This window comes from Periplaneta americana, chromosome 7 (genome assembly GCF_040183065.1).
Source record: "Periplaneta americana isolate PAMFEO1 chromosome 7, P.americana_PAMFEO1_priV1, whole genome shotgun sequence".
Lineage (NCBI taxonomy): Eukaryota > Metazoa > Arthropoda > Insecta > Blattodea > Blattidae > Periplaneta > Periplaneta americana.
Genome location: NC_091123.1, coordinates 13,005,941 through 13,022,831, shown reverse-complemented (window position 1 = coordinate 13,022,831; position 16,891 = coordinate 13,005,941). Strand labels below are relative to the sequence as shown.

Sequence of the window (16,891 nt, the reverse complement as noted above, 5' to 3'; positions counted from 1 at the left end):
ATAATAATCTCTTTCTATTATCTAATATTATTTGAAATACCGGTATATTAACATTCTATGTATTTTAGCTTAATTCTGCTACACAGTTTATTTCAGTGTTTAATTAATAGTTCATCGTATTTTGTTGTTTAATTCGTAAATAACTCTTGTATACATGTAACTCTCACCTAAATCAAATTGTTGAATTCTTTGTAAGTTCATGCATATGTATATACACTTTTTGCTGGTTGAGTGGAAGAGAAGGCCTTACGGCCTTAACTCTGCCAGCTAAAATAAATCATTATTATTATTATTATTATTATTATTATTATTATTATTATTATTATTATTATTATTATAAAACAACTTTATCCTGAAGTTTTGTACAGTTCTTCTGGGACATTCTGTATAGAAAGCAAAAGGATTTTTGTGGTACAGGCTAGGTAGTTCACAAAATAACACAATATATGTAAAATCTACAACAAATATATTTATCACTGTATGTAAAGTACATTCTGCACAATTTAAATTAATACCGTATACAATGTGTGAAGTTGGAAAAAAATTCTCAGTCCAGCTGTTGCTCACCACTCCATTTTAATATTCATCAATGCACGTCTGTCTGCAGACCTGGACGTAGATTCAGGATCTCTCGCTAAGTTGTCACTGCTTTTTGACAATTGCATTTAAAATAACAAAAAATATGTTGTTATAAATTCAAGTTGAAATTGCAAATTTTGTGCAATGTAATTGTGTTACGCAGTCTTACAAGAATAAGTAAATTTGTAAGGAAAGCATCCATCTTCATTTCTAATGTTTCCTAATTCAAATGTCAAATTGAAGTGGAAAAAAAAAATAGTATTACAGTATTATCTTTCACAGATATGTTTTTTGAAAGTTTATTCTAAATTTAGCAAAGCAAGAAATCAAATTGTCAATGTTTCAAGCTCTATTTCCAAGAAAACTTTGGAAAATACAAGGCATAAATAGAGAACATAATTCTTCTGGAATTTCCTCTTAATTCAGGTTATTTTAGAGACATTAAAAACAATGTGATCATTAGGGCTAGGATTTTGATGACCTATTAATCATGAAAAAATGTTCTAAAAACAATGCATTTATGACCTAAAAATCTTTAAAAAATGTCCTTAAAAATGCCCTAAAAATTGATCTTACATAATTGACTTGGTAGGAAAAGAGATTTTGTACTACTTAATATTTCGACTAGGGCTAGTAATTAAATTAAATTCTAGTACCAACATTTCAAGTTTATTTAATTTTACATAATTTTTCTAAGTAGTACACTTTAATTAATTATTTTACCTGATTTAGTTTCCATGTAGTCTACCACAAGGCCACTTTATCCGGAATTAGCAGGTATAGACGAGTCTATATTAAAGGGGTGGTTGGATTGATCCATTACAGGGGTGTACTACATTAATATGGCAATATATGTGTAGAAAAACGATTAAAATATTATACAAAATAATGGGTACCGGTATTAATGGACAAAATATGTAGAGAAAATATCAAAGAATATAAACATTATTTTACATTAATAATGGGGATTTATGGCCAAAATTAAATGAAAATGCCTAAAAAATGACCGAATAAAACGAAAGATGCTCTTATGAGCCGAAACAGGCAAAAAATGCCCTAACAAATATGCTTAAAACACTCAGTTTATCACATAACATATAAATACTAAAGCAGCTGCTTTTCTGGCTTACTAGAAAAAAGATACAATTTCATCAAAATCCTAGCCCTAGTGATCATAAATAGACATTTTGTGAAATAGAGAACATGATACACAAAGAGGCTTTGGCCAAATAATTGTTCTGGGATTTTCTCTTAATCCAGACTATTTTAGAGTCATTAACAAACAATGTGATGTTAATATAGATTTTGTGAAATTTTGTTACAAAAGGCATTGACTCCTATACTTAACTGCATGCATATCTCAATACTTTTAATTTATTAATTTATTCTGAATCACACCAAAAAAAAAAGCTTTTTATAAGTATTAGGTTTCTGTAACTCTTTTGAATCTCCTGTTTCGCATTTTGGGAAACATTTTGTGTCACATAATCACATGCTGGAATGAGACTTATTCCACATCTTCACTGTAATATGAGTTGCTTCAGCGCATCCATCACCATTCCGAGTGCCACACACTGGACTACAACCAGGAAAATATTCAAGAGATTTAATAAAGGAGCCCAACAAAGCTGGGCATATATAGGGAAAAATAACACTTGGAAGAACCTTAACCTGTGAACTGAAATTGAAAAATAAAAGTGATGAGTTTTTGTTGAATTGTGTCCTTTTTATAGTGTTTCGGTATAAAAAAATGTACAATAATTAATACAAGTACAATGAATCAGAATTTTAGTGTTCATATTAACAAGCATAGTTTAATTCCAATATGACAGAAAGGCAAGTAGTTCCCAATGTCACAGATTTGCTTTGAAAGTGTAATAATCAAATATTTAAGATCATTTTCACCATTCATATGAGATTAACTATGTGCCACTTCCTAATTTAGATTAAAGTGACGGGTGCTACATTTGTTTACAAGACAAGGCAAGGAATATACAGGGCTTTCATTTCAAAACTTCCCAGTCTAAATAACTAATTATTTAAATTGAATTCAGTTTTAAACAAAAAACACGTCGATTTAGATATTGAGGGGGAAGTCTGAAACCAGATTTAATTGCATTTTAGATTTCACCCTCACCCTCAGCCACCCCCACTTTGAAATTTCAAATGCCACCCCTATATTTTTATACTTAAATATGAAAGAGCATTCAATTGTTTATACACCTCATTCATTTGTTTTCGCATGTTTTGTTTTCTATCGTCGCCTTGCAACCTGGATTGTTGTTATTGTTGATTAGAGCTGAAGAGAATAAAGCTACAAAAACTTATTGAGCGTTTCATGTAATAGTTATGTTTGTGTATTAAATTATTTTAAAATGGTATATACCCTTCAAGAGAGAACATAAATTAGCCTTATTGATTAAATTTAAGAAATTACACAAAATAAGCTGTGTTTTCATCTTACAATCAACTGATAATAACAAAAATACAGATTGCCCAGCGACGATAGAAAACAAAAGATGCGAAAACAAATGAATGAGGTGTGTAAAGAATTGAATGCTCTTTCATATTTAAATATAAAATATTTAATTTAATTTATTTAACTAACTAGCTAGCTAGTGGGTACATATCAAAATTATAAAACAAAAATGTTTCTAGCCACCACAGTAAGAGCCAGGCTCGTGTACGGTGTGGTCTTAGCCAATAATATAACATAAAATTTACAAGGACAGTTTACTAAATACAGTAAGTAGGAGTGCCATTTGAAATTTCGAAGTTGGGGTGGCTGGGAGTAGGGGGTGAAATCTAAAATGCTATTAAGCCTGGTTTCAGACTTCCCCCTCAACATCTAAATTGACGTGTTTTTTTATTTAAATTGAATTCAAGTAAATAATTAATTATTTAGACTGGGAAGTTTTGAAATGAAAACCCTGTATGTAGGGCAATTCAAAACAAAGGACAAAATAAGATAAAATGCAATAATATTAAGATAACATAGTATAAGGAACATTTCAAGTTTAAAACATGCCACGTTGCCAAGTCCAGTGTGTGTACGCTAACATGGCATTGCAAATTATAATGGGGTAAAAATATACAAGGGCTACGCCTCAAAATGCCAACAGCACCTAACAATAATAAAAAACAAAAGAACTGGCCAGGGCATAGTCAGGCTGCGCGGAAGCACCTAAACATTGTTTATTAGTTTAAATGAAAATATATACGTACTATGTACACATACGAATCATGACATTCTCATACAAAACATTCATGAGCGACTAGAACACTTCATAACAAAACATGTTGAGGGATAAGCCTGGGAGTACATGGGCGAAGACAAATCATTAGTGCGTGTTAACACTAATCTACACTAATAACTGCTCTGGATAACAGACACTTCAGCTCAAACTGGAATTGTATCAGTCCAAGATACATCTAATGTATTGTACCAGTAAAGATCAACTGATTCTGACGCAAATTCATGTTTGTTAAAATGACAGAATGTTTAAAAAAGTGTTATGTTTTCCATTTTGAATCTTGCGTACACTACTTTTAACACTTAAATACAATTAATTGATTAACTAAATAACTAATTTATTGATTAATTGATTAACACGAGTAAGTCCACTAGTTAATCAATTAATTGTTATGTTTTATTTAACGACTCGCAACTGCTGAGGTTATATCAGCGTCACACATTTAAATGCTATCGACCTGGCCCGGGATCGAACCCGCAACCTCGGGCATAGAAGGCCAGCCCTATACCAACTGCGGCAACCAGGCCGACTAAAATGACAGAATTTAATCATAGATAATAAGAGAAGAGCTGTAATCTCTTGTTGAAACCATGGACTGCTTGTAACAATTTACTGGCTTTACAGAATGTTACAACTCAAAATTAATTCGTTTTTATGTGATTATATTTTAATTACTCATATACAGCAGGTATAACATGATCTCACGAACACTACCTGGCAAGTTCTACCGCAAAATAATTCATTTATGTTGGAGTCACTTTATTTAAAACAATCTTTCTGAGTTGCAGCAGTCATCATTTCTGCCAAATATCAAATATTAAATGTGCCACAGTAATTTAAATACAAAAGTTTGGGTACCTAACACTGTTTATACTGTACCAGTACTTTTATAAACAAGGCACTAAGTAGTGAAGTAGTTAATTTCAGTTGAATATAATTGGTATTTTATATCTGTAACTTTTCAAAGTGACTTTTTTTTTATGTTAGAGACTTCTAAAATTCAATAGGTGGGCAGAAATTACTCTTTCCTTCCGAGCACAATGTGTAATCCTTCGAAATTATATAAGCTGTATTAGGAGGAATGTACAGTCCAGGAAAATATCTGAGTTAAACTACGGGGTTATTCATAAGTCAGAAAAGATTATTTTATTTTCACAGAAACTTCAGTTTTCAACTGTTTCATTGTTGTTGCTATGACAAAAAATGACCCCAAAGAGGAGGAATCCCTTTTTATCCCACGTTTTAAACAGCTGAAGTCGAAAACAGAGTCAATCTTCAAAACATGACTTACTTTTCCATAATTAGCACCAATTTTTTTTATTTTAGTAGGTTATTTTACGACGCTTTATCAACAGCTTGGGTTATTTAGCATCTGAATGAGATGTAGATGATAATGCCGGTGAAATGAGTCCGGGGTCCAGCACCGAAAGTTACCCAGCATTTGCTCATATTGGGTTGAGGGAAAACCCCGGAATAAACCTCAACCAGGTAACTTGTCCCGACCGGGAATCGAACCCGGGCCACCTGGTTTCGCTGCCAGACGCGCTAACCGTTACTCCACAGGTGTGGACATTAGCACCAATCTACACTTCTTCTGAACAATTTACCATTGCTTTCTCTCTCATTCAAATCAGTAAATCAATGTAATTTAACAAAAGGAACATTTTCCTGAAAAATTGTACATTTCTCTTGAAATACTGGTACGGTACCGTATAAAGTTGGTTTTGGGGTTCTTGGACTTTGCCTAAATTGTAATGATACAGTTTTGACTGTGGCTTAGTTCTCTTAGAATAGTGTAAACTGCCAATAAAATATAGTACCTATAACATCAGATATAATGTACACTTCAGCAATATTTTGTCTGTCAGGAGTTGTTACCAGAGCATGAAAACAATATGTACAATAACTGGCGACCAGTTGGCCTCTTTGGATAAGACTTGTATCACACGCAAACACACAAAGGGCACTGCACACCACATGTTCACTTTTTAACACTATAGTCACCATCACAAGTCACTTTGATGTGTCTGTAAGAACCATGTTAAGGGAACAAAAGCACTTCTGATGCAGTGACAGTTAAACTTCATTATAAATTCTTGGCCATCCCTCTAGTACTGCGTTTCTCAAACCACTAATATCAGAGCTACAGCTGGATTGGTCGTAATACAAAATTTTATTCAGTAGATGCGTTCATTTCAATAATACTAAACAATTATTTATTTTAAATAGGTATTTTTTTATAAAATAAATAACTCAAAACACATGAGTACCTACGTGATAAGTTTAGGTACAGTGAAACCTGTCTAAAGCGGCCATCTGAAGTTACCTTGTAAAATGGCCGTTTTATCAGGTGGCCGCTTGGTTAAGGTTGCGGTTTTTATGAATCAGCATGAAAATACTGAATTTCATTGACTTTTTACTATTGTGCGCGTACCGGTACAACAATCGTGCATATTAATGTCAGCCTCTTCCATTCTTGGCAACTAGCCTTTTCAAAACTCGCTTGTGGTACCTCAGTTTAAATGACTGAATAATACCTTGTTCAAGGGACTTGAGGTGTGATGTCGTATTTGCAGGAAGAAACACCAATTCCACTGATCACATTGCGATTTTGTCGTTTAATCTTCGAATTGAAATCGCATAGCCAATTCTCAAACAATGATGATGCCATCCAAGCTTTAATGTTGGCAGTCCACTTCACAATCAGTAAGCCCATGTCAACATTTTTCAAACATCTCGGTTTCAATGATTTTCCTATCATTAAGAGTGGTTCTTTTTCTCCTGCAGCATTACAAAAAAAACAGCAGGGTTATTCTGTCTTTTGCCAACTTCCCCCCTTTACACTCTTTTTTCTTAAAACTTAAAGTTTTGTTAGGGAGGACTCTGAAAAAAAAAAAAAAAAACCTGTATGAAAAGAAGAAACATTCGTAAAAGCTGGTCCAAATAGAGAAGGATAGAAAGAGGAGGAAAAAAATAAAAAAATTAGAATGGTTAATTACTGACCTAAAACATATTGTGACATTTTCGATAGAAAAAGTCCGTGTTTCAATCCTTTAAAAACGAGTAAGAATTTATAGCTGTGCAGGGTCGGAGTGGAAAGTGACAAAAGAGTCATAAACAGTAACCAACTAACCCCAAGATATGGAGGGTGTACTGTTGTACACTTAGCTATTGTCCCCTGTCCTCTAACCATCGAAAAAGTAGGTCAGATAGTATTCGTGAAAAGAGTTTTTGTTGGACAGTGACTGTTACAGTCAGGTTCCAATCCAAATAGACCCCGGCCGCTGGCCGGCGCATGAGGTGGCCGCTAAATAGAGAGAGAATTTGTATTGATCTTATGGAAAATCCAATTGGTTCCAGAGAAAATTGGCCTTTTGGCCAGGTGGCCGTTTAAATGAAGTGACCACAAAGGCAGGTTTCACTGTACTGTAACAGATTGATAGTTTATGGTAATCAGGATAATTTCTGAAATTATTTAAAGATATCCTGAGTTTTTAAATGTCTGAGCAATGCTGTCCTGGAGAAATATTCCTAACAGAGGGTAGCATTACAAACTTGAAACTCCAACCTTAAATTGATTGTAGTCCATGTTAAGGTACAACAGTAAGTTGCAAGAATGTTACTACAGAGACTGGCATTAAATTGCATGACATATCACCTTGAGTAGTCTAGTGTATGTACTCTAAATCAAGGATTGTGAGTTCAAATCCGGCAAAGAGTAACAGAATTTATAAAGAGTAAAAAAAAAAAAAAAAAAAAAAAAAAAAAGTCCTCCTCATAGTTTCCTTGAAAAACAAAAACCCTGATCCAGGCAGAATTACAGTCCAGTTGTTTCTCAACCCAGAAAGTTCCATTAGTTTGCGGACAGATGTCTCTACAGGCCAACGTCTCAATTTGAGAAAGGATGTAGATGTTTTTTAAGCATACTTTTTATACGATCTTAGAAACCTCAGACATAACAAGACAGAAACAAAATAGAAAGTGAGGCACAATGGTTCGAATCAATGCATCACAGTTTAAATTAAAAAGAAACTCTAACTCGTAACAGATTTACAAAGGCATCAGCAAGAGGTATAGAATGTCTTACTACAAGGATTCTAATATTAAGTTAATTTAACAAGGCTATATGAGATTATTTTAGCTAATTTTTCTTCGAGGTGCAGTTTAAACATATTTACTGACATTTTCAAAGATAATTTATTTCTCTGCACTCATTGAAACAAGTGTTATCACCCATGCAATACAAGAAAAGTCTTCTATGGCTGTAATATGTTTAAATATTTATAAGAAGCGGTTTTAGACATTGTAAATGTGAAAGAACCGTGAAAAATGTCAGCTGTGCTGTGGTAACATCTAGCATTTACCTATTGCACAGTTAAAGTACCAGTTTCACGAAAATAATATTTTCTCTCCCTCTTAAGGGGAGAGGATGGTATTTTTTTCCTATTTGGTGTAAATTATTAATTTTTTGTATGTAGAGAGCTCATAGCTGTGGTAACTCAACCGAATAAAAGTATTTTGAAAAAAAAAAAAAATTATTTGGGGCCCAAATTTGAAAAAGAATATATCCAATGCAGTATTGTACTAAAACTGATATATCTAAACCGATATTAAAGATAGATTCAAACAGTTTTTGCAATGTATTTGCAAAAGTATGTTCTACAAACTGTCTATAACAAAATTTTGATATTAGTCCCTACGTTTGTAAAATAAACAATTAAAATTGAGTAACAATTTTCTGATTTCCTTTCTTGCAAACAAACGGACGTATTTTTAATATGAAATGAATTAACAAAATTCTGTTACAGAAAAAAGTTTCCTAATAGTCTAAAGAATGTGTGTTCTAAATTTCATCCATGGATCTTTAATAGTTCAGAAATTATATTAATTTTATCTGGCAATGTAGCAAAAACAATGAAGTTACTGGAAACTGATAAAAGCGGGCATGTGATTTAAAAATCCTTAGTGCAGGAAGTTTAAAAATGACGTCTCAACAGCCGATAAGGGCACAAATACCCACAATATGTTATGCAATGCATTCCACACATATCAAAGGGTATTTTAAAGGAAGGGAAGAATTTTTGAAAATTTAATTTACCGGAAACAACAATAAAAGTGGGCGCATGATTTAAAAATCCATAATGCAGGAAGTTTAAAAATGGCGAGCCACACATATGACAGAGTATTTTAAAGATTTTTTTTTTTTTAATTTAGTCATTTTTCATCAAAAATTTCATCCTCTCCCCGTAAATATTTCTGGTGATGCCCATGTTTCAAACAGTAGCAAAAATCAAGTTTTTGAGTTATTTTCTTCCTTAAAAAATTAATTGCACAGATATTTTGTAACGCCATTCTAACACCATAGACTTTTCAGTGAATTCTGTGTTTTATTCATGAAGGAAAACCATAACTAACATCATTCACTCCAAGGACATTATCTCTTGATCTGTGGACCAATATTAGACATTCATAAGCAATTCACCCAGAGCATTTTTCCAGCAATGATCTGTTATACTGCCCCTTCATCAGCAACACTTCGATAGCCCATTCAACTGGCCTATAACTCATGTTCATCATTTGTTGAACGTGATTTAATTTATCAAGTTTCTCTAATTTAATAGACAGATATGCATACAGATATCCATATGTATACCAGTCCATGTATTTAAAATATTTGGAGTAATTATTATGCAAAAATGTAACTTTGTTTATCACTTTTTTTAATGGATGCAGTAAATCAAGGCACAAGGATTAGCACCCTCAAGGAAGGACCCTTATGACGTTTCGAAGGTTGGAATTATATTCATCTTCAGGAGAAAAATGAATCTCACTCACTGAAAGTATTAGAAAGGCTGGTTCACAATAAACCGGAAATGAGAATCGGAACGAAAACGAAAACGGTAAAATTGTTAAAATGTGTACATTTAAATGTGAGCATTCACAATTAACGAAAAGCTTGCCGGAGCCCAGGATCGGGAACAGAGAGTTGGCCAAGTTTCAACTTTGGCGTTTATGTTTCCGATCACAGTCCACTAGATTCATTCTATTGCCATCTAAAAGCTATTTCGTCGTAGTATATTTTGTAGCAAGAAGACCGTGACATAACCTATGCATTATTTTGTTCTGTGCTGTGCATCATGGATCAAGTTTTATTTGATGAGATTCTAATTTTGAGTGTTGAGGAAAATCCTCACGTTTACGATAAGCGGCGTGCCTCGTGTAAAGATGAGAAAATGAAGGAGAATACGTGGCTTTTAATAGCTGCGTCTTTGAACACCGATCGTAAGTGAATCATATTTTATTACTGTACTGGTTGTATTACACACTACATATTCATGTTTCAATTCATTAACTACTGTTGTGTTCATTTTTGTTCTATTACAAATGTTTCTTCTCTAATTATTTTACGTTATGGTAGACTTAAAATAGGTTGTGATAATAAAGATGCATGGGCACATTTATAGTACCGTCACAGTCTAATATATATTAGACTGTGGTACTGTACCTAATGAAACGTTTCAGTTGAAATTTCGAAGTTGGTTAACCTGTGTTTATGTTGGCTGCCTTGTACTCATGAGAGAACGCCATTGGTCAATTATACACAAATAACATCAGAATGCGTAATATCGACTTTACATATCGTTATTGACATGCATATCGATACGCACAGTCGTCTACGTTCTCGGTTTATTGTGAATCAAAAATTTTCATATTCACGTCCTCTGCTTCTCGTTTTCATTCTGGTTCTCGTTCCCGGTTTATTGTGAACCAGCCTTTACTCTATTTTACGGATGAAATTTAGCTATTTTAATGACTACAACAAGTAAGATTTCACCTAAGGATAAAGATAGATCCAACTCACAAAACATCATGTTTTAAAATATTCAATGAAGGAAAAATACCCAGTCTGAACTCCTCCTGAACGAGTCAACACTGTTCCTTCTTTATTGCAGCTACATCATTTCTTGTTCTGAATGCACACGTCAGTATATAGATGTCATTGTGCATGTTTACTGTAGGAACATCAAGTGGAAACTGTCATAAAAAGTTTCTTCCAGTGGACATTGTGTAGTTATTTGTAGCTACACATTTCTCAAAGCAAACAATATGATGTCTACTGGCCTTAAATCCTACTCTTTGTCCCTTAACCTTGATTTAACATTTTACGTTTTGCTTATTTAGGCTACATTGTTGCATATCAAGATATGACTTTAGTATCAATAAGATCTTTCATCCTTTTCCACACATCTGTAACAAATGTAATGAAATCACAGTCTAGTATATACAGTCACGAAGCTCAATACGTAGGCAATATGCATCCATAGATAGTTGCTAACCACTAGGATCGCTACTATCGCCTCATTATAGACAATGCGAAATAGCACCGGCACAGTCTATTGTTCCTAGTACCCTCAACAACTCAAGCTTCGTGATTGTATATACTAGACTTGATGAAATTCTCAAGCTAGATTGTCAACTGTCATCAGTTACAAACAATTATTTCAAGCAATTGTTTCATGTTTCATTTATACTGAAAATAAATAATCTGATTGAAAAGTATTTACAGTCACATATTTATAAATAAAAATAAATATTTTATTAATTTTTTAAATTAGGATTTTTGATTGATGATTCATGAATTTGAATTTGATACATTTCCTGCAGATGTGTTTAGAAGGATGAAGAAGAACTCGACAACACTGCAGAAAAATAAACAATGGACGGAATGATTAGCGTAATTTAAAAATTATAGTCCATTAGGCCAGTTGAACTTTTTGTACGCAAGTCACGTGACAACTGAAACAGCCATTTGCTACTCATTCCACAAGTACAAGTTGCAGGTTACTGTCGATTCCATGATATGAGAAATGTTTAAATTCCGATGGAAAATATGTTAAAAAACAGCTCAACAATTGCTGTGTCTATTTCAATAAATTTGTCCAATGAAATTGTGTTTTTTCTTTCTGTTAACGGACCCTGGCGAACTTATTTTTTACGGCCCTTATAATTGCGGTCAAGTGGCCAAAATTTGTATAAGTACTTCTTTTGACATTATTAACATGGTGGAAGAAAAAAATTTAACTTTTTTTATCTGCCCCCCCCATCAGAACGTTTGCTTATAAGACTCTTCTGGAGTTCTATTAGTTTGGCTGAGTTTCATTTCATTTCTGAGGTAATGATCCCTGTAAGGTCTGCAGGACAGTATTCATTACTCCTGAAATTCTGATTGTGACAAGCGGAAATGATGACTGGCTAAAATAATTTACGTATTGCATATTAGCTGCTGTAGAACCTGATTTGCTACTGTTGTCCCATGATACACTTTTGCTCATAACATTAACCGTGGGTCCATTTTGAATCTTGCGTACACCACTTTTAACACTTGAATATAATTAATTGATGAACTAGTGGACTTACTCGTGTTAAATATGTAATATTTGTCCGGCTTACAGCTGTTTCAGTGCTTCACGCTCTGATGATGGTGTGTGAGGCACTGAAACAGCTGTAAGCCGGACAAATATTACATATTTAACACGAGTAAGTCCACTAGTTCATCAATTAATTATTAACCGTGGGGTTCTTTTGCACTCCACAAAATTTGCATGGCACAAGACCCCTAGCTTTACTTCCGTCCAGGAGGGAGCCATACTCAGGATATATTTGTTAAAAAAATTCAATACTCACGACCGGGTTTGAACTCTAGAAACCATAACCGTTAGATCACGGAGGACTTTGTATGTCATGAGACCACATATGCACGAGTGTTCTTTATCTATTTCCAGATACACTTCGTGTCTACTAACTTCTATTCTCGCTGCTCTTTCCGCCAAAGGCCTCCCTGCAGTTCTTAATTACAATAATCGAAGGCCCTGGACCTGCAACTCGCACTTCGTGGGCAGGTGTGAGCTTCACACCCAGATGGCGCTATGTCACATGTTCACCACAATCTCCTCGTCACACGCGATGCGGCTGCCCAGAGCTGCGGGTGCAGACCCCGGGTGGTGATGATGGTGGTGATGGTGGTGGTGATGATGGTGGTGCTCGTCACTGGCGAAGCTCTCGAGATCCACGTAGCCCCCTCCGTCCTTGCTGTCCTCTATGAGGGCCCCTATCTCATGCCGCAAGGCTGCGAAGTCGGGCCTCTTGCCAGGGTCTGCATGCCAACACTTGGCGATCACCCGGAACAGCTCCACCCGGCAGTGGCTGGGGCGCTCCAACCGATACCCATCCCGCACCCGGCGCATCACTTCCCGTGCACCCATTGTGGGGTACGGCGTCGAGCCTGCAAGTTACACATGAGAGGGTATCTATACTGTGTCAAGGAGGTAGACAGCAGACAACAACAAGACAGAAAACTATACATATACAGTACATGCGTGTGTGATGTATACAGAGTGTCTCAAACCTTTAGGGTCAAAATTGTACATATGGTAGAGGACTTTAAACTGAGCATTTTGTCATAAGGAACGGGTGAATGGGTAAAATTTCTACATATTCATTGTAAAATTTAATGGAAATTCGAAATACGTAAATTTTAATATAGAATGCCATTGAAAAAATAATGTTTACTCTCACACCCTGCATACCTAAATACCGGTAACTAAATTTTTTCGAACACTGGTATCATATTGTATGGTTTATCTCTAACAGCTTTTGTATAAAACTTTTTTTTTTTGTAAAATTAAAATTTAAGAAGTTACTAGCAATATTGTATACTTATTGTTCACTTTGTATAGATATTTTCTGATTTGAAGAAGTATTTTAATTTATATTTCTGTATCTCACGTAGATGAAATTATTGGGGATCATCAGTGCGGTTTTCGGCGTAATAGATCGACTATTGATCAGATTTTTTGTATTCGACAGATAATGGAGAAAAAATGGGAGTATAAGGGTACAGTACATCAGTTATTCATAGATTTCAAAAAGGCATATGACTCGGTTAAGAGGGAAGTATTATATGATATTCTTATTGAATTTGGTATTCCCAAGAAACTAGTTCGATTAATTAAAATGTGTCTCAGTGAAACATACAGCAGAGTCCGTATAGGTCAGTTTCTATCTGATGCTTTTCCAATTCACTGCGGGCTAAAGCAGGGAGATGCACTATCACCTTTACTTTTTAACTTCGCGCTAGAATATGCCATTAGGAAAGTTCAGGATAACAGGCAGGGTTTGGAATTGAACGGGTTACATCAGCTTCTTGTCTATGCGGATGACGTGAATATGTTAGGAGAAAATACACAAACGATTAGGGAAAACGCGGAAATTTTACTTGAAGCAAGTAGAGTGATCGGTTTGGAAGTAAATCCCGAAAAGACAAAGTATATGATTATGTCTCGTGACCAGAATATTGTACGAAATGGAAATATAGAAATTGGAGATTTATCCTTCGAAGAGGTGGAAAAATTCAAATATCTTGGAGCAACAGTAACAAATATAAATGACACTCGGGAGGAAATTAAATTATGGGAAATGCGTGTTATTATTCGGTTGAGAAGCTCTTATCATCCAGTCTGCTGTCCAAAAATCTGAAAGTTAGAATTTATAAAACAGTTATATTACCGGTTCTTCTGTACGGTTGTGAAACTTGGACTCTCACTCTGAGAGAGGAACACAGGTTCAGGGTGTTTGAGAATAAGGTGCTTAGGAAAATATTTGGGGCTAAGCGGGATGAAGTTACAGGAGAATGGAGAAAGTTACACAACACAGAACTGCACGCATTGTATTCTTCACCTGACATAATTAGGAACATTAAATCCAGATGTTTGAGATGGGCAGGGCATGTAGCACGTATGGGCGAATCCAGAAATGCATATAGAGTGTTAGTTGGAAGACCGGAGGGAAAAAGACCTTTAGGGAGGCCGAGACGTAGATGGGAGGATAATATTAAAATGTATTTGAGGGAGGTGGGGTATGATGATAGAGACTGGCTTAATCTTGCACAGGATAGGGACCGATGGCGGGCTTATGTGAGGGCGGCAATGAACCTTCGGGTTCCTTAAAAGCCATTTGTAAGTAAGTAAGTAAGTAATTCCTGTATCTCTGTAAGGACTTCTAACTCCATAGAAGAAGGAACTACACAAATGGTTGGAATCTGTTGACTGAATCTAGCTTACAGATGTCTCTATGGCATGGTTACTTCTCACGTAGTATAAGAGCTTCATGGTCCTTTATTTCACAAACAAGTCGACCCCCAGTCTAACTGTTTGCTCACCAAGTGTGACGATCTCCCACATGAGAATGCCGAAGCTCCAGACATCTGACTTGTGTGTGAAGATGCGGTAGTGTAAAGACTCGGGAGCCATCCACCGGATTGGCAGAGCACCCTGGAAATAGAAACAAACAGTGAGAACAATCCATCAGATGAGCTTATGAGCATAGCATTCTGAAAACAGTCAGGTTGTGGGATCACTGTAGCGTGCACTGGTTTTGGTACATTTTGAAACTTGATTTATAGTCCTGTCGCTCTAATTTCCGGCAGCCAATCGCGTTGCAGGTCGGCTACATTTAAACATGTGAGTCTTGTGATTCGCTGAGGAAGACATTATTCATTTCTTAAGGCTCGATAAATACTTAATATAATCGCCCGCCATTTTGGCTCTTTCGTTGGCGTTCGCAGAAAGCACACTAAGACGTTATTTGCTGAATTACAGTGCGTTTGATTTATTATCATAGGAGCTACGGCATGATAATGTTTAACGGTGTGGCAAATAGATTCCTCGTATGGTAGCTCGGCAACGAAAGAACAAAAATGGCGAACGATACTACCTACCTAGACTTTATAGAGCCTTCGCTTCCTAAGACGTAAGCAAAGAGGAGTCACACTGGGAATAACAGCGTCGCGACTATAGGTACACAGTTACTCTTATTTCAACAATGTCAGAAAGGATACAAAAAATTAAAATCGATATAAATCGTTTTGCAAATCTTACGTTAAGAAATCGAAACTGAATAGACTGACACATATATTTTGTGTATATTCCACCATTTAAAGGTCCTTTTGAGTCCTTTAATAGGTGCTTGCTTAAGGCATTGCAGTGCCAGCTGTACCTCAAAACCAGGGGCGTACGCAAGGTTACAGGGTTTAAACCCTCCCTTGAACTAAAAAAAAAAATACATATTTAGATTTGCATAATTTTTTTTATCCATAATCGTTTTCCCTTCTCTAATTTTTCACTGCCAGAGTAACAAAATCTACATCGACAGAAGGCATAGTCCTCCAACCCCTCCTTCCATATAATCCCTGTGCTTGGTGCTGCGGCACTTTCGAATTATAACAATGCTATCTTTATTATAGAGAGACCTACCGCCTAGTACCAACCTTGTAATAAAATGAAGCTGAAACGATATTAAATTTAATTTGTTGTGAAACATATTTTTGACTGTTCTGCAGTGCAGATGTTAAATATTGTGCATTGTCGATTTTAAACTCATTTTAAGAGTGGTATTCACCTGACTGTTAGTTGAGTTCTGACTTTATTGTGAAATGTTCGTTTAAAGTTTTGTGCATTTGACAGGTGATATTTCAACAACAGCAACAACACCAGCAGCAGCAACAACAACAACAACAACAATAATACACAAAATTTAAAATAGGTACCAATAATGTAAAGTGTAAATAAATTTTAATAATGACCATCCTCTTTGACAAAATTCCACGTATGCCATTGCTCTAAATACATGTTACATTATGAAGCAGAAGGATAGAGGAATATGGATGAAATGAGTAAGAGATGGTTTAATCACTTGTATTTAATGAATTTCTTGAAAGATATGCTGCTGCTGTTGTTGATGGTGGTGGGAATAATGACAACATGAAGAAGGAGAAGAAGGAGATGATGATGATTTTATACATGTTACGCTCATGATACTTTTGAAATTACTGAAACTTTGTTAAAATAGGGTTTGCATAGGAATACAAACTCAATTTCATTCACAAAATAACGATATTCTTTTCATTTGTTTCATTTCGGTTATCTTGGTAACGTTTATTTCTAAATGTAACAAATTAAAACTATTGAAGCTATTCTTAAGTGAATAATTGCAGTTTATTT

The 16,891-nt window shown here is 35.0% G+C and overlaps 1 protein-coding gene across 1 annotated transcript in view; it reads right to left on the bottom strand.

Annotated features, from left to right (window-relative positions):
* Nucleotides 1-449: 449 nt before the first annotated feature.
* Nucleotides 450-16,891, bottom strand: part of LOC138702923 (uncharacterized) — a 151,278-nt gene continuing 134,836 nt past the window's right edge. The window contains exons 8-9 of the mRNA XM_069830329.1: nucleotides 15,052-15,163; nucleotides 450-13,116 (exon numbers count right to left, since the gene is read on the bottom strand). Of these exons, the coding sequence (XP_069686430.1) occupies nucleotides 12,764-13,116; nucleotides 15,052-15,163 (465 nt within the window). The 3' untranslated portion in view covers nucleotides 450-12,763. The remainder of the gene's footprint in view (nucleotides 13,117-15,051; nucleotides 15,164-16,891) is intronic.